This window comes from Mus musculus, chromosome X, assembly GCF_000001635.26.
Source record: "Mus musculus strain C57BL/6J chromosome X, GRCm38.p6 C57BL/6J".
In the NCBI taxonomy this organism is placed as follows: Eukaryota; Metazoa; Chordata; class Mammalia; order Rodentia; family Muridae; genus Mus; species Mus musculus.
The window spans coordinates 56,605,529-56,624,741 of NC_000086.7; the positions used below are offsets into that span (position 1 = coordinate 56,605,529).

The 19,213-nt window shown below is 42.4% G+C and overlaps 1 protein-coding gene across 3 annotated transcripts in view; it reads left to right on the top strand.

The window, feature by feature from the left end:
• The first annotated feature begins 4,027 nt into the window (after positions 1-4,027).
• Slc9a6 (solute carrier family 9 (sodium/hydrogen exchanger), member 6) overlaps positions 4,028-19,213 on the top strand; it is a 54,675-nt gene continuing 39,489 nt past the window's right edge. The window contains exons 1-6 of one of the 3 annotated variants that reach the window (XM_006527980.3): positions 4,028-4,130; positions 4,435-4,659; positions 14,798-14,997; positions 17,083-17,160; positions 17,460-17,536; positions 17,832-17,944. In XM_006527980.3, the coding sequence (XP_006528043.1) occupies positions 4,491-4,659; positions 14,798-14,997; positions 17,083-17,160; positions 17,460-17,536; positions 17,832-17,944 (637 nt within the window). In that variant the 5' untranslated portion in view covers positions 4,028-4,130; positions 4,435-4,490. The other 2 variants (NM_001358861.1, NM_172780.4) reach the window with 2 other exon arrangements.

Below are 19,213 nucleotides of genomic sequence, written 5' to 3' on the forward strand. Positions count from 1 at the left end.
CCATGAGAAACTGCTTTTCTAAACTCCTGATTGGCGCCCCCAATCCTCATCTCGCTGCATGATATTTATTCTGCTTTCTGCTGCCAAACTCACATTGGGGAGATTTTTGAATGGGACAATGAAGGAATCAAACATTTCACTTGCATTTTAGATCTTCCATAATGTGACCTCAAGCAAACTTTCCTACCTTTCTCCCAGTACATGAGTTAGTTAACTAACTGTTTATCAGGCACTTCCATTGAACTAACAATTGTGCTGCGCACTAGACTAAACTTATCTGTGTTTTTCAGTTATCAAGTATTTACTGAGTACTTACTATGTACCTGGCATTGCAAAGTCCTCTTTCAGTTTATCCTTGAATCGAGTCTATGTTCCCATGGAAATTCAATGCCCCTTGAAAACATGGAGATTTCTTTTGTACTCAATAAAATTCAAGGGACATTTATTTGGTGCAGTGGCGTGGTATATATTATTGAATACTTTTTTGCATTTTCTTTTGTTCGTGTGATTGTGTGTGTGTGCACGCGTGTGTGCGCCACACTATAACTTGCAGGACTCAAGTTTTGTTCTTCCACCATGTGAGTGAGGCTTATCAGCATATATCTTTACCCACTGAGTCATCTTGCCTTCCCCAGAGTACTTATTTTGGTTAAGTTTTATACTAGGTGCTGTTAGTAAAGGACAAAGTAATATCTAATTTCTGCCTTGAAGGTGTTCATGATCTTAGAAAATGAATATGATAATGTATTGGGAGAGCTAGGACAGAGATTTGCCTAGGGAGGTCAGCGTCCTTAGGAACAAGAGCCTCCAACTGAGTCTGAGGGCATCCTGGGAAATCAGTGACTTTCAGTTCAAGCTTTGTCAACCAAGTAGAAGTTAATTTTGGAAGGATGGAGTACTTACTAGCCAAGCAGCAGCAGCAACAGCAGCATGGGAAAACATACAGGAGAGCCATTTGAACCATTACAGAACTACAAGGTGTAGTGTGTGTGTGTGTGTGTGTGTGTGTGTGTGTTTCAGAATATCTGAGGTAAATATTTCAGGGGAGGACAGACCATAATAGTGGAGCAGCAGTCTGGGGCCACAGTGTTCCCAGCATTGTGCTCCATGTTGAGGGGCCAGAACTGAATGGGTGACACTAGAGCAAGGGTGAACATAGAAAAGCAGAGTGGAGCTTCAAAAAGTGCTGTCTCATAGGAAGCTGGGAATGAGTGACAGGGACTAAGGCAGAGGTCACACTCTTCCCAGAAAGGGTCAGATAAATACCTTAGGCTTTACAGGCCCCAAGGCTTCTTTCAAAATTACCCAACTCTGCCCTTCTTTCAGAAAAACAGCCATAAACAGCGAGCAAACAAATGGCACCACTTTTCCTGGGCACTGAAGGCTTGATTTCACGTGAGGTGACTGTCACATCACAAAGGACCCTTTTGGGGTTTTATTATTTTTATTTAAAATGTCAAAACTGTCTTTAGCTTTCAGGTTTTTTTTTTTTAATTTAAAGATGATAGGTTTCCTGTGGCCCTTTGGCCAGAGTCTGATTTTTGATAACACCCACACTAGGGGATGCGATCACAGAAAAGATAGAAATGCGCTTGAAAAGCTTCTCTCGAGCAAGAGTCAACACAGTAACAATAGCAGTGGGAAAGCTTGAAGGAAGGGCTGCTTATCAGAAGCTACCTCCTGAACATGTTGACAGAGTAGCACGGGACAGCAAAGGGGTCCATGGTGGGGGTAGGGTGGATGATGATCAGAGCTGCTTCTGGAAGAAAGGAAAGCAGAGGTCAAGCTAGACTGAGGGCCATGTTTCTGAAAGGAGGAAGTACCTTTGACATGAAGCTGAAGTGGGGGTGGGCCGGAAGACATAATGTGATATTGAATAAATTGGAGAGCAGAATTTTCCCAGAATGCTTTGAGTGTCCAGTAAAAAGAGAAGCAAGGCTGGAATTCAGAGTTGTTTATCTGATTATTGAAGTCTCTTAAGGGTGGTGACAGGGCTGAGAGGAAGATGGAAAGCCCAAGAACCAGACTCTCAAGTACTCTCAGTGCGTAGGAGTGACCAGGAAGTGGTTAGGTGGCAAAAATAAGGAAAAGAGAAGGTGACAGAGCTTCCCATGAAGGGTGTGGCTTTGAACAAGCCGGAGGAAGCAAAGTGTCAGCTCCTTTAGGCTACAGGATTCATGGTATGTACGTGCATGCACACTTGTGCACAAGCATGTGCATGCACACACATGTTTGTGCATATAGGACAATAAGGTTGTGATGAAATGGACTACCTCCACTTGAAACTGCTTCAGAGCAAGGAAATGGAGGGGATAAGGGACCCTGAGAGCAGCATCCGAGGGGATTAGGTGCTGTGGAAAGCATGCTGGATGGATCAGGGACTGGCAGCAAAGAAGAGAAAGGCAGCTGGGAATGAGAAGTGGAAACTGTGTGTTTGAGAGAGAATATTCTGAGGGGAGCCTAGGGTCATGGGTTTGACTGTCTGGTGAAGTTATTGCAGTGTAGATTCCTCCTGGAACCCTAACTACTATCAAGAGGCTGTTGGTGCAAAAGATTAAGTTGTTAGAGCCATGGGAACTGGTGGGAGCCTGGGGTTGGAAGAGATTTGTTCATTGTGGTCAAGAAAACACACCTGTGACTTTGTCCTTAAGATCCAGACCCTTGTCAGAAGGTAATTTTTGTGCAGAAGCAAAATAGCCTTGGAGTGAGTGGCTATGCCCAAAGGAGGTAAGCCTGTTCTGAGGTGGGAGTGGGGGAGGGGCATCCAGCTGGGTCTGAAGAGAGCACACTGGGAAACTCAGGCATGTTCCTTTCCTGAGTTGCTTGCCTGTATACGGTAAGGTGCCCAGCCCTGTGTGGACAGGGAAGGACAGTTAGACAGGAAACAAGGGAAAGGAGGCAGGTGGCCATGGTCTGCTTGGGACGACACAGAGCCCCAGCTACTAATAGGAAAGAATGGGCCGTTATTGTTGGAAAAAATATTCCTGGCCAGTCACACAGGACAACCATTCCAGAGTTGTTTTGATTTCCCTGAAGTTCGCTATCCTCACAGAGCTTAAGCAGTTTGTTAAGGAAGAGGCATCCAGTTCGCTATCCTCACAGACCAGGGTGGCTTGTAGTTGTTGTTGGGTGATGTGGCCCTGAGATGAAAAGGTTTCAAAATGGTATGCTATATACAAAATGGCAGGGTTGGGATAGATAGTAAATAGTACTGCTGATGTCATGAAGGCTTTGAGGAAGGATATATATTCAGAGAGGAAAGAATAAGCTAATTTAGAGGATAGACTCACTACCCAACAGATAGAGGCCTTAAGGAACAGTGGCAGGCCAGGGCTTGAAATGTGTAGCTTATTCGTGTAGAAGTGAAAGTCTAGATAAAACGAAGCCTAACTCACCTAAGGAGTGAGCCCGCAAGTATGGAGACTCTGAAAAAGTCCCCAAGCACAGCTCAACTATGGAGGTGAGCTGTGAAAATCTTGCCTCATGAGTTCTAGAGGGATCTGCAGAAATTCCTCTTTGGGGAAAGGGAAATGAAAGGTAAGGAGTCAAATGGGTAAGAAGCGGTGAAATTTGCCTTAAAGTAACAGTAAAAAAGACAACAGGGGAGGCAAAAGCCCTGTACCAGCAAAGATTTCTTCTCCAAGGTAGCACAGCTCTGAGGTAAATCTGAGCACAAACTTGATTGCCTACTCTTTGCAAGGCTGATGAACCTATGTGTTCATTCCTGATGATGGATGACATATATTAAACATTGACATCCAAAGAAAACCCGATTATACAGCTACATCTATGATCCATGCCTTTGTGTGAATTCTTTTTTGAACTCTTACAGTGTTACTGTTTCCCCAATAAGGGCAGAATAAGGGGATCCCGATTTAAATTACAGAGCTGGAGTTTAAGGCCACTCCCATGGGGACAACTTCTTATGCCTTTAAGAGACACTGGGGGACGATATCCAGATGGGTTATGAAGATCGATTTCTGTCCCCTTCCCAGCTGTCAGAATTGAACCCAAGTGGAGAGCGTGCAACCTGCTTCTGATGACACTGGCCCCGTGTTTCTTCAGAGGAAAACAGTGGATTAGATTCGATAAGTTTTCACTTTGGGACTGAGCTCTAGGCGTGCCTGTAGGTGGGTAGACAAGCCAAAGAATGGGGACAGGCAGGCGGGAGCTGTGGCTGTCACTTTAAGAGTGGAGGCCCTGCTGGGCGGTGCCTGCACCGCCGGCTGGGCTCTAGCCCCGCCCCTTTCCCGTGAGCCCACGGGGAGTGGTCGGGCCACGGGCGGCTGCGGGTGAGGAGAGGGGCGGGGGGCAGGGGGTGGGGGGAAGACATGGCTGGGGCTCGGCGCGGCTGGCGGCTGGCGCCCGTTCGCCGTGGCGTCTGCGGGCCCCGGGCGCGTCCGCTCATGCGGCCCCTTTGGTTGCTCTTCGCAGTGAGCTTCTTTGGCTGGACCGGGGCTCTGGACGGCTCCGGGGGAACGACCAGAGCCATGGACGAGGAGATCGTGTCCGAGAAGCAGGCGGAGGAGAGCCATCGGCAGGACAGCGCCAACCTGCTCATCTTCATCCTGCTGCTCACCCTCACCATTCTGACGATCTGGCTCTTCAAGCACCGCCGGGCCCGCTTCCTGCACGAAACCGGCCTTGCTATGATTTATGGCAAGTGACTTGGACCCCTGTCCCCTAGCTGGCACGGTCCCTTTCTCTGCTTGCCGGTTCCTTCACCTCCTGTCCTGGTCCTGCTCGGCCTACATTCTGCTCCCCTTCTCATTTCGTTTTCCACCTCGCCTTAAATCGTCCTCCGTTTCTCTGGCTCACCCCCTTTTATTTCTGCTACGCCCCCCATTTTTCCTATCTCGTTCTCAGCCTCGCCTCCCCATTTTGTCTGGCTCTCCTTGCTGTTTTCGCCTCCGACCCCACCCCCTTTTTCTCAGCTCCCTGCTGCCCCTTCTCTGCCTTCCAAGTTGGGGAGCAGGACGGGTGGGTGTAGAGGATGTGGGAAAGAGAGTCGGGTGCGGTGGATGGGATGGGGCTGGGGGCGGGGAAGACATCTTTGCAATCTCTGTCTCTGGGGTGTCAGTTTGTTTAAGGTTCGTTGAAGCTGCAGTAGTAGCTGTACTGCCAGCATCTGGCATTCATTTGGAACCAGAGTCGACCTTTACTTATTGCCCAGCTTTTGCTATGCCGCCTTTCTAGGTGCAAATGATAACCTTACTCCCGTGGGACCCACACAAACTAAAAACCTGAAGTAGGCTACAGAAGGCTTAGGGCATTTTAAATATTGTCCTCATTTATTATACTACACCTGATGGGGAGCCTTAGGGTTGACCCTTTGGATTCAGGCTTATGAAAGTGAGGACTAGTAAGAGTTATGGTTCTTCCAGCCGCATGTTACGTACCATATGATGAGAATTGGCCAGCCAAGTGGTAATTACGAACCTTCATGCATATGCATACGGGTGACTTGCTGTTGGCATGAGGTTATTGATCAATTGCTGTGTAAATGATTTTGGTTCTTCATTCACTGTGTTTTCTTTTGAGGTTATTTATCTGTGTGTGTGTGTGTGTGTGTGTGTGTGTGTGTGTTGGGGGAGGGACAGATGATACATAGGGGGTGGGGGGCGGAGAAAAAGAGAAAGAGACAGAGAGACAGAGGAGAGGAGGCAAAACAAAAACAAAAACAAAAAAACCAACCCATGGGCTTAGAAGCCTTTTGAACCATTTCTCTAGTCTTGTGAGGGGAAAAGATCTTGCTGACAGTCTCATATCTGCCTAGGAGGGTATGGCTGAAGAGATGAGGGTAGACAGACAATCCTGTCTGTGCAGTGCATGTGTGACGATTATCTTCATTTGGTACAGCCTTGAATTACTGAGCCAGTTGAGGTTTGTTTCTGAGACTTGAAGATGGGCATGCGAAGGCTTGGAACTAAAAGGCGTTTTTTTCATGCAGCCCCCACCCACCCACTTCAAGGAAACCCAGACTTCTAGAATGTGTGTGCATATCAAGGGTGGCAATAAAAGGTAGTTGTGTGGCTTAAGAAAGTGCATGGACTCAGGCTCCCATTCCATTTGTAAGGTAATAAATTCTAAGCATGAGGACTGTCCCTGTTTGCTAAAATGTCAAAAATGCCATTCAATTTGTAGTGCCCCTTAAGGCTAATCGGTCATACAAGCTATACATTTCATCTCCTTTCTCTGTGTGACACTGTATGTGACTTGTTTACTATCTTCAGCGAACATATACTGGGTAGTTTATTATTATATATTATATACAGGAACTATAGACATGCATATAATGGTATTTGAACTGTGGTTAAGTGCAAAATGAGCCTTATATTGTTAAAATAAGGGCTTGATCACAGATAAGCTCTTTCCTATTGAGAGAAATGGTATGCCATGGTAGTTGATGGTACGAGACTTCAGACCAGGGACTGGCATATTTAAAGGGCTGATTGTGAGGGTCATGAATATTGCATTTTATTCTCTTTTTTTCCTTTTTGAAAACTTAAAAAAAAAAGAAGTAAGAAACCAGGATGTGGAGAGAAGAAGAAGGGGGCAAGAGCACTGGCTACTCTTCCAGAGGACCTTAGTTCAGTTCCTAACCCCAACATAGTGGCTCAGAACCATCTATAACTCTAGTTCCAGGGACTCTGATGCCCATTTCTGGACTGTGGGCAGCACACACACAGAGAGATAACCAGCATACATGTGAGCAAAACATGCCAGCCACACAAAGTACAAATACATTTAAATTGTATGTCTTTAGGCTTTTAAAAAAAATGTAAAAGCCATTCCCAACTCTTGAGCCATGTAAAAACAGACTGAGGCCTGAAGCTGCAAACCCCTTGAGAGTCAGCCCCAGATTTCTGTTCCACAGAGCCAGCAACTCTGTGTGATTTTAGCAAGCCTCCGCTCATCTTTTCCTCTTACCTTTGTATTGGGAATAAATGATGAGAAAAACCTTTTTGTTAGCCTAGTTCTTGACTCCTGAGTAAATGCTCAGTAAATGATAGCTGTTCCTGTTGCTGTTGTAGCTGTGTGTTCTCAGGGTCAGAAAAGGTTTTTTGTTTTTTTTTTTTTCCCTTGCTTAGTCTTACAAGACACAAACAGTATGGCTTTTTTAAAAAAAATCAAATAGGGACTTTGGACGAGCCTGAAAATGTTTGTTCTTTGCTATCTCATGTCTGAAGTAAGAAAACACAGGATTGCTGATGGCCTTTTCTAACACTTCTACAATGAGAGTGAATAGTACCTTAGTAGTAATATTCCATGAGGGAACAACAAGGGTATCACTTGAAAACCATGAGATGCAAGAGTGTTAGTCTAGGAGTCAACCCTGGGATTGGCTTGGCATTCCACAGCTTGTCCCACTTTCTCATGAGAAATGACAACGGGCTATGGAACAATTCCTAACTCCCAAATCCAGCTCCCGACTAAATGGGATTGGAACGACGTGTTTCAAAGGTTCAGCAAACTGAAGAAAAAATGCTATTTATTTAATAGAAAGTTATCTGGTCCTTTTCCATAGCCCAGGCTAGTCTTAAGTCCATGGCAAATTCTGTCTCTGCCTCCCAGGGGCTAGGATGACAAGCTTTCATCGGCATGCCTAACTCATTTATCCTTGTAAGAAACAAGTGTAAAAAACCTTAAAGCACTGCTGGAATGTGCTGGGGTGTACACCTGTGATCACTGAACTCCGGAACTTGAGGCAAGAAGATTGGAGGCTGTCATGGTGTGCAGAGTGAGACCCTATCTCAAAACGAACAAACAAAAAGTGAACTTAAGTCACCCGTGTGGTCAGTTTCTAGATTGTAACTGAGATTAATAGTTGCTCTAGTTAAAAGCACTGACTCTGACATGTCGTATGGGTATACAATGGAGACCAGCGCTCAGCACTGGGTACCTTCACCTTGTTTTTTTGAGACGGGGTTTTCCAGTGAACCTGCAGCCCATGGGTGTGGCTAGAGTAGCTGGCCAGCAAATCCCATGGGTCTCTCTGTCCTCTACCTCTCCAGAGCTGGGAGTGTAGGTGTGCTCTAATGGAACCCTGTTGGTACATGGGCTTGGGGGACCCAAATTCAGAATCTGCGTGGCAAGAACTTTGCCAATTGAGCCATCTCCCGAAGCCCTGCAAACACAGTGTCAAGGCGCCCACGTGTTTTGCTTATTGGACTAGCTTTCTTAAGAAGCTTAAAAGTGAGTCACTGTTAGTGAAAATTGTTGCCATCGTTAATTAAGTCTGAAAAGTGTTCACTCACTGTGCTTGGACATAAGAAGCAAATGACAGAAAAAATATTTGTTTTGCCTTGGAGAATCTTACTTAGTCCTAGGATAAACTGTTAATTTTGTCAGTAAACATTTATTATTAAATGTCTGTGCTATGTGGCATATGGTGAGAAATGCATGTTCATGCCACATTCCTTGGCCTCAAAGTACTTACAGTCTAGTGACTTAATAGATAGTGTTTGCTGGGCAGTGATGGCACATGCCTTTAATCCCAGCACTTGGGAGGCAGAGGCAGGCAGATTTCTGAGTTCTAGGACAGCCAGGGATATACAGAGAAACCCTGCCTCGAAAAACAACAAAACAAAACAACAACAACAAAAAGATAGTGTTTATTGAGGATTACAGTGTGTTAGACTTTGTGTAATTCACTTTTAAGGAACATTTCGTTTAAACCTCATAACTCCATGATATGGGTACTCTTTACTGTGTTTCTCATTTACAGACATGGAGATTAGTGCTCAGAGAGGTTAACTGGTGAGCTGCTTGATATCCTAAGTCTAGTTAGGATTCAAAAAGTCTATCTGGTTTTAAAGTCCCGTTTTCTTAGCCAGTAAATCACAACAGCTGTCAGTAAAAGCTTTGACTTTCTTTGCTATCTTGAAATTCAATTAGCCATTGCCACAGAATTAACAGTGTTGTTTTAAGAGATTTTCTTTTTATACATATAAATATGTTGTCTTCATGAATATCTGTGCATCACATATATGTACTGCCCTCAGAGGCTCAAGACAGCATCAGAACCCCTGCGGCTGGAGTTAAAGATGACTGTGATCTGCCATCTGGGTACTGGGAATCAAACCTAGGCTCTTTGCCTGAGAAGCAAGTGCTTTTAAGCTGCTGAGCCTTCTCTCCAGGCTTCTCTAACAGCAGTTTTGAAACAAGTTATTAATGTTTTGATGAATGTATGCAGACTTTTGCTAGGGAGCCCTGGGCATTGAACCCAGGACCTCACTCATGCCAGATAAGCATCCTGCCACTGAGCTAGACCTTCATAGATAGCCCTTTAGTTTTTGTTTTAAGACAGGGTCTCACTGAGTGACCTCAAACTTGCTCTAATTCTTCCTCTGACTCTTGAGTGCTGGGACTATAGAACAAACGCTTCTTTATTTAACTTCATTATTATTGTATGGATATGTATGTTTGCATTATGAGTTGTGAGTGCTGGCATGCTTATTCCACAGTGTACATTGACGGTAGGAGGATAACTTTATAGACTGCTTTCCAGAGACTGAACTCAGGCCATTAGGCTCCTGTGGCAGACATCTTGCGGGCCACAAACACTTCTTCTTTTTTTTTTTTTTTTTGAGACAGGATTTCTCTGTATAGCTCTGGCTGTCCTGGAACTCACTCTGTAGACCAGGCTGGCCTCGAACTCAGAAATCCGCCTGCCTCTGCCTCCCAAGTGCTGGCATTAAAGGCGTGCACACCATGCCCAGCTCACAAACACTTCCTAAGGAGTAGAAATTTTTATCAGTTTTGTCTATACTTAATTCTTCAGTGATAGTACTTCCATATTTTTGAGCTCCAGAGTTTTCAGGTGCAATAGGCAGGAAGACTGGGCTGGAATTTCTGAGAAGGCGGTGTTCCATTATCTAGAGAAGCAGACAGTAGTGGGCCCAGGTTGTGCTAAATTCCTTATCACAGGGTGTGCTTGCAGCACAAACAGATCATGAATGCATGGTAGGGGTAGGCTTCTGTTTTGTGAAAAGTATCTCTTGTTGCCTGTTATTAATTTAAATTTTATAATATCAGTATATTCTATGCCTCCATATGTGTAGGATGCTAGAAGTTTCTGCTTTATCTCCCGGACAAAGCACTCTTTTGTGACCTTCCTCTTTACTAAGAATTGTTTTAATTCCATGATTAGGATTTGACCTTTTACAGACTTGAATTTTGTTGATCTGTCAACATTTTTTCAGAGAAATTTCAATTTTCCAGATGCTGTAATGAAAGGATCTGTCTTATTTCCAGCATAAGTAATTGTTTTGCATGATGTTGTTTTTACTTTTCCAAAGTGTATGTTTCAAATCTATTCAAGTCCTGGGCCTGGATCAGGGCACCGGATGTTTCAACGTAGCTTCAGGCATGCAGAGGAGCCAGTGTATACTGTTCCTTGCATTGGAAAGAGTTTATGCTTCTGTTTAATATTTATAGTAGCTAAACTGTGAGGCTTTTTCTTAACATGTAAATGCAAAGGGGTAACTTTTACTATGCCTCTCCACTGGGAAATCTTTTGGGATAAGAGAGAACAAAGTTATGATCTACACAGAGGGATTATATGGAGACAGCCTTTATTCCCTCCTAGGTTATATCTATCAAGGATGGCTGATATCCTGGCATGGTGTTCTTCCCTATCTTTCCCTGTCTATTTCTCCTTCTTGTTCCCCCTCTCTTTCTCTGTCCCTTTTCCTGCTTTCTTTCTTTCATCGTATTGTGGAGGTTATATAGACTCAAGATCTTTCTGCCTTACAGATGTGCTCACCACACCCAGTTGTGTTTGTACAACTGGTGTGTGTGTCTGTGTCTGTGTGTGTGTCTGTGTGTGGTGCTGGGGTTTGAACTAGGGGCTTTCCACCAAGATGTACCTACCAGTCCAGTAGGTACAGAGGGTTTTAAAGTGATTCTTCATTTTAGGTCAGGACATTGACCAAAATATTTTTCAAATTCATATTGTGCTGTTCCGCAAATCATCATTGCTGCTTACCTTAACAAATACACGTGGTGGTTGGGAGTTAACTATAAGGACCTGTTTTCTTTTCTCCCTCCCCTTTCCCTACCAGCTAAGCCTTTTACTTCCTCATGGCTTTTTCCACTTAATTCTTTTTATACAATATATTTTGATCATATTTTCCTTTAGCCAACACCTCCTAGATGCTCCTCACCTCCCTATCCACCCAACTTCATGTTCTCTCACTTAGAACAAAAACAAAACAAACGTTAAGACAAATGAACAGTAAGGTAAAAAATAATAAAATAAACGACCTCAAATGAAACATGGAGTCTGTTTTGTGTTGCTTAACTACTCCTGGGCCTGGGGCCCGGCCTGGGTGTAGTCAATATACTCAGTGACACTATATTGGAGAAACCAGATTTTCCCTTTCCTAGTAGGAATAACCTGCAAATAGCTTCATAGTTGGGGTGGGACTGTGTCTCCATCTCCCCTTCTCAGAGCTGGGACTTTATCTGGTTTGAACCTATGCAGGTCTTGTGGATGCTGTCACAGTCTTTATGAGTTAGTATGTGTATCAGTTAATTGTGTATACAAGATGCCATTTTCTTAGAATCATCCACTACCTCTGGCTCTTACAATCTTTCTGCGTCCTCTTCTGCATAGATCCCTGAGCCTTTATGGGCGGGGTTTGATAGAGACATCCCATTTAGGGCTTGGTGCTCTAAAGTCTCTCACTCTCTTCATAGTGTCTACTTGTGGATCCCCATGTTAATTTCCATCTGCTGCAAGAAGAAGCCTCTCTGATGAGGACTGAGTCATTTCCTTTTCTTCCTGAATGCTTAGCCACCACTTCTTTCTTTCTTCTCAGTCCTAAGGTTTTTTCTCCTTACATTCATTATCAGTTCCTCAGTTCCTATTGGCACCACAATGTTGGTTGTTAGGGATCAAACCTAGGGCCTACATCTGTGCTTCCCCCCATACTTTTTGCTCCCAGATGATTATCTCATGCGTGTACTAACTTCTACCACTGATTACCAAGTTGGGGCTCCCTACTTGCATTCTAGACTCTGCACATCAAATTTAGCATGTTTGAACTTAAACTTAGGGGGCTGGAGAGATGGCTCAGCAGTTAAGAGCATTTGCCGCTCTTCCAGAGGTCCTGAGTTCCTGTGTCAGGCTTCTCCCAACTGCTGATACTGCTGCTCTAGGTATCCTTCTTTTGTCTTCCATGGGCACCTGTGCCTATGACAGGCAGATTCATACATAAGAATCAAATCTTTTAAAAACTAACTTGGCGTTTTCCTCCAGTGAAGCCATTCTCTCTGACGTGTTCCCACTTCATTAAATGACCCTGCTTTCTACCTGTCTGCTCTGGCCAATGTAACCACCTCATTGACAAGTCCATTAAGACTCCTCTAGTCTTTCATTTCATTCTCCCTAGCCTATTCTACTTAGCCACCAAAGCTTTCTAAAACCTACTATCTTCCAGCCACCCCCCCTTCTGGCATTATTCTCTTACATGAGGTCCAAAGCTCTTATTGTCTAATGACTACAGTGTTCACCTAGACAACCATTTAGATCCTTTCAAGTCTAGACCAATATTTTAAAATAGAACTATAATGTCAAGCTCATACTCAGGACTCATGATTTCTTTTTGCTTTAGGACAATAAAGTCCAAGCCCCATCCATTCTTTAACACTTGTGGTTGTTTATGATTCAGTTCCTGCAGCCCTTACAAATGTCACTGCTTGTCAGCTGCTAATGTAGCCACACTGAAACACCTTGTGATTCTCCTTATCAGTCTTATTGTGCTATTTCTTGAGTAGATATATATTCTACTATGTCTATACCTATTTACTTAGGTGACATTGCTGAAAAAAAAAAAGCCCTCTACAGTACCATTCCCTTAAACTTAGTTAACTATTCTCTGTATTTAGAACATCTTGTGTGTGTGTGTGTGTGTGTGTGTGTGTGTGTGTGTATGTGTTACATAATGATTATTAAAATTGCCATTTTTGCTAACTGGATTGATAAGTCTCTGAAATGGACTGGGTTAGCAATTTATATCTTAAATGAATGGATGGCCAGTCAGAACAAAAGGCCATAAGAAGGTAAAAATCTATTTAGTACTGTGACTCTTGGCCTTAAGGAAAGTTCCAGAAATATGAGTTCAGTGTGTAGTTGAGGTATATGCATATAATAGAATATCAGTTTGCCATGCAAATGGAGTTTTGATACATTCTACATCAAAGGTGAATGTTCAAATATTATACTAAGTGAAAGAAGCTAGACATAAGGGGCCATACATCATAGGATTCCATTTATATGATGCCTCCACTATATGTAAATCTATAGAGATGAAAAAGTTGATTATTAACTTTCAAGTGTTGGTGCTTACAGGGCTAGACAGTTAGCTTAGTCAGTAAACTACTGTGAAGGCATAAGAATTTGAGTTTGGCTTCCCAGCACCCAAGTAAAAGCAGGCACAGTGGCATGTGTCTCTGAGGGAGGGCAGAGACAGGCAGGTCCCTGGAGCTCAGGCTAGCCAAAATCCGTGAGTTCTAAGCTCAGGGAAGACCCTGTCTCAAACAATAAGGTGAAGCCTGACTGAGGATGACACCCAATGTTAACCTGTACCCTCTACTACCACATGTCCACATATGTGCATGCATGTATGTGTGCACACATATGTATATACTCTTTTTTTTTTAAGTTTTAACTTAAAAAGGGACCAAAATTAGAGTTTGTATATAGGGGAGTAGGGAGTATTGTAATTTTTTGGAGCATTGAAAATGCTTTGGAAATAGTGGTGATTGAGTTACACTCGTGAATATTCAATTTGTGAATATACTAAAGGTCACTGAATCATAGAATTCAAAAGGATAAATTTTCTAGCATTAGAATTATGTCTCAATAAAGCTATCCCTAAGCATTGTAGTTTATCGCTCCAATTTTATAAAACCCAGAGAAGTGATTAAATCTGCATATGTGTAGGAGTAAAACCTCTGTGCTGATTCCACGGAACAGGGATCAGGGCCTTTTCTTTCACGTATTGATTTTGATGTGGGCATTTTACATTTTAATCCTGACCTTTCAGTGGTAGAAGAATTCAGTAAATCTACAAATAGTATATATATTTACTTTGCCATTTATTAAATATATATTATTTGATCACCTATGTGTATGTGCTTTGGGAATAAATACAAGGAGCATATATGTTTGTCTTTTTAACTGATGGATGGGGTTTTTAGAAACGTACCCTTTTATGGTCTTGGGCTCAAACCCAAGGAGCGGCGCTAAAGAGAGACATTGCTTTTTCCTTCTTGCTTGAAAGCAGGGTCTAATGTAGCTCAGACTGCCCAGTAACTCACTATGTAGCTCAGGCAGGCCTGGAACCCAGTCTTTCCTCAGTCTCCTGAATGCTAGGATTATAGGTGGGCACCAAATTGGCCAGGCTTACAAAGAACACATTTCCAGAGTGACTACATTTTCAGCTCGACGACAGTTAGAGCATAAGCTGTGTATTGATGACTTGAAAGTATTTCCTCATTTGGTTACTTTCCTTGTCAGTTATGAATATGATGGCTTAGATATGGAGTGGCCTTTACTGTTACTCTAAGGCACGTTTCCCCCCCCCCCCCCCACTGGATTACATGAAGATTGGACTCTTCGACATAGGAATTCAGTAATACTTCAAACTGTGACAGCAATTTGGTCTGAAAATTGGTTCTGATCCACGAAGGACTCTCATCAGAAAATTTCTGTTCTTAATCTAGAGATATGTATTGGGTACAACTAAGCAGTTTCTGTGAAAAGAGCTGACGGTTCTTTCATTTTCAGGTCTTTTGGTAGGCCTCGTGCTTCGGTACGGCATTCATGTTCCAAGCGATGTGAATAATGTGACTCTGAGCTGTGAAGTGCAGTCAAGTCCAACTACCTTGTTGGTCAACGTCAGTGGAAAATTTTATGAGTATACGCTGAAAGGAGAGATTAGCTCACATGAACTCAACAATGTTCAAGATAATGAAATGCTTAGGAAGGTAAGTTTTCAGTTGAGGGGGATGTTTGGGTTTTTAAAAGCTGTGTAAGGAGCAACTAGGTGAATCTTCAGAAAAAGAACTACCTGTTTTGTTGTGCTTCTTTTAATTTTGAGGCAGCATCTTGTGTTGTGGGCTGCCCTGGAATGGGCGACAGAGAACAGGCTGACCTGGAATTTGTAGCAATCAGTCCTCCTGCCTCTGCCTCCTTAGAGTTATACACATGTACCACGTACCTCTCCCAGGTTGTGCCACCATGCCTAGCTGCAACTTTTTATAATTAAAATAATAATTAATTTAAAATGGAATAAAGCCTGTTAATAAATGTAATGCTCTCAGGAGATAGACCTGATTATATTTTATTGTCATGATTAAGGCTAAGATCTGTAACTCTTTATTTTACTGTGTGTGTAAGGTTTTTATAACTGACACTGTCCAGGACCTGAGTTCAGAAGAATGCATACACACGTTTTCAGTTTACAAATGGTCCTATTGCTTTAGCACATCGAGTTCGTTTAGTTCTACCAGTGATTCCACCAATGCTTCACTGGATTCTTTCATGCCTTGCTTGTATTCAAGACAAATATAATTTCACCTTTCTTTGAAGTCTTGCACAACTTCTGGGGCCCTAGTGAGAGCCTCGGGTATTGTAGCATGCTTCCCATGGGAGGGTGGCTTGCAGTCTCACCAGCTCTCATGATTCCTGGCTGTTCTACTCTTTCTCCCCCGAAGCAGTACCACTTCACACATCTGTCTGTTTTCACCACCACCCTTCCTGTCTTCTGGTTAGTTCGACTTGATTTTTACAGCCTCTTAGTTGTGTTTCTGTTGGTTTAAAATTTTACAAACTCAAAGTGTACTTTAAAACCAGAGAATAGCAGCCATGGAAAATGGCCAGTTTCTTAAAAACTCTAGTAAATGCTGCTTTGCGTTCATAGCAGCTTCTCCTGCAGCCTTTAGAACAGAAGGAGGTCATCTGCACTGTTAGAGCAAGTAGGATTTAAAATGAGTGGAGCTGTGAGGACTGGAAATGTTGGGTTGTATAGAGAGTTTTGACTACAGTATTACGTTATGTAGCTTTAGATTCCCTGAGTACCAACTCGGTTTTATTTATCAACAATGAGTATAACCTGGAATTCTGTTTCTGGATCCAGGCCTCTTTTTGGATAAAGCAAAAAATATGTTTATATTTTCTCTACTTTTTAAGATTTTTAAATTTTATTTTCTTGAGACAAAGCCATGCTGTGTTAATCTAGCTGCCTGTTAATCTGTAGTTCAGGGTGCCTTTGAGCTCACAGCAATTCTCCTGTCTCAGACCTGTCTCAAAATGCAGCGATTACAGGTGTGTATTATTGTCTTCTGCTAAGAATTTAATATAATATTTTAGCCCGGTTTCCATAGAAACTGAGTAACTGATTATTCCAGCATTGTCATCCTGTCACTGGAGGAAAAGAAGAACAACAGCTCTCCTCTATTAAAAACTATTGTGTGTAAAGCATGCAAGAACCGGATCCCTATCTAGAATATTGACTTTTGAGCTAGCATGTAGGATAATACATATGTGTCATATTTGGCTGTAGTTTGTCTCCCTCTTCTATTGCCCTCTTCTGTGTCCCCTGTCTCCTCTCATACATGATGTATTCGACTACCCTCTTTTTCCTTTCCTTACCTTTTTCTACTTTCATATCACACACATACATACATACATACATACACACACATACACACAGACATACACAAAGAGAAAATTTGCTTAAGGGGAAAAGAATTGTTACCAAGTACATATCAATGAGAATATTAAAATCTAGGATATGTAAAGAACTACCAAAAAACACCCCTCCAAATCTATCTGGTTAATGTGCTAATAAAGTAAATAGTTACCAAAAGAGGAAATAAAAATGGCCAATAAAAAGTGTTCAGCATCAGAGAAATGGAAATGTATATTCCTACATGAAGTGTTTTGAAGTTGACATAGAAATGTTCTTGCTGTTGACCAGTTTAACCTTGAATCCCTTCCTTTTGATAGTCTGATGATGTAAGTGAGATATTCTGAAGGAAATGATCGAAAAGAACTCTGTGTCTTAACAGGTTACTTTTGATCCAGAAGTCTTTTTCAACATACTGCTTCCTCCTATCATATTTTATGCAGGGTACAGTCTCAAAAGGGTGAGTGCTTTCGCATTTCCTACACTTTGACTGGCCTTAACTTTCCCGTGCTTGACAGCTCTTCTGTTTCCCATGTTCTTCTTGGTACTTAGCATTTCTTCCAGGTTTCCTTTCTTTTCTCCCTGTCTTCAAAATGTTGAAATTAATGCCAGTGTCAGAATGCTTTCCCTGCATGGCTTCTTCTAGAGTATGATGCACTTAATATTAGCAGAGAAAATTGCACTAGAGGGATGTTCTTTGTCACTTGTTGGTGGATATTCTAACAGAGCCTAACTTTTCTTTTCTTTCTTTTTTATCAGAGACATTTCTTCCGGAACCTTGGGTCTATCTTAGCATATGCCTTTCTTGGAACAGCAATTTCTTGTTTCGTTATTGGGTAAGATTTGAAGCTTGGAATGCCTTTAAGCTTTCAGATTATAATTCTAAAAGAACAGCCCCGCAAAAAAAACAGCATTTGATTTTTCTATTACTGTATTCTCAAATGTGCGGGTTTTGTGGTACTTGTTTGAGTTTTACTTAAACCTAAAGTATTAGCTATATTTAAATACCCATTATTCCAATCCAGGATTAATCATAGAGTACCATAGTAGATTACTTTTCTTATTCCTCCTTTATTCTAACTTCTTTCATAGTTGGCATTTTTATAATATAGGAATGTGTTTATTGGACAGGTCCATCATGTATGGCTGTGTAACCCTGATGAAGGTGACCGGGCAGCTCGCGGGAGATTTTTACTTTACAGATTGCTTGCTGTTTGGTGCCATTGTTTCAGCCACCGACCCAGGTATGCTTTAGGAGTGGAGTGGAACTGTTTCAGTTGCAGGGTTCCCTGTTAAAGCCCATGTGGCTGTTTCTCTGAGGTATGGAACCAGGACTAGGTTCTGCACTAGCACTGTGCTGTCCTATGGGGAGGGAGGCGGTAAACGCTTTTCAGGTCTTTTTGCTTTAAGCAGATACTTGCTCATTTGGCTTTTTCATTACGATAACTGCTTCACAAATTGATGCTATTTTGATTACAGCTATTAAATATTTTCCTGAGAAAACTAAACTGGTCTTTATATCTGTATTAGTCAGGGTTCCCTAGAGTCACAGAACTTATGGATAGTCTCTATATAGTAAAGGAATTTATTGATGACTTATAGTCGGCAGCCCAATTCCCAACAATGGTTCAGTAGCAGCTGTGAATGGAAGTCCAAGGATCTAGCAGTTACTCAGTCTCACACAGCAAGCAGGCAGGCAAAGGAGCAAGAGTCCCTTCTTCCAATGTTCTTATATTGTCTCTAGCAGAAGGTATAGCCCAGATTAAAGGTGTGTTCCACCACACCTTTAATCCCGGATGACCTTGAACTTGGAGATTTAATCTTCTGGAATCCATAGCCACTATGCCTCAAGATCTCCATACCAAGATCCAGATCAGAAACTTCTATCTCCAGGCCTCCAGATAAGGGTCACTGGTGAGCCTTCCAATTCTGAATTGTAGTTCATTCCAGATATAGTCAAGTTGACAACCAGGAATAGCCACTGCAATATCCTAGTGATTGGATATAGCAAAAGAAAAGTTAGGTTATAGTTTTTAAAATTGATTGTATACTTATTTTTGCATTTCTAGACAGCTATTTCTCCAAAAATTTTCTATTTATATTTAAGTATCTATATGTTCAAATAAGAAAAATAATTTAGGTTTCTTTCTTTCTTTGTTTTTTGAGACAGGGTCTCATGTAGCCCAGGCTGTCAAACTGGCCTCTAACTCACTAGGTAGCTAAGGCTCACTTTGAACATGTTCTGAGTGCTGGGATTACTGGGGTATGCCAGGGTGTCTGGGGATCGAACACGAGCCTGTGTACATCCTCGGCATGCACTCTACTGTTTTTGTTCTTTTGAGACACAGCTTATCTCTCATCTAGGCTGGCCTCAACCTCACGACAGTCTGTATTTCACCTCAGCATTGCAATATGCTATGATCACCAGCGTGAGCCATCATGCCTACCTAAGAAAAGTCAGTTTAAAATGGTTGCTGTACAGCAGCTATGCTGATAGGTGTATGCTTTAGAGA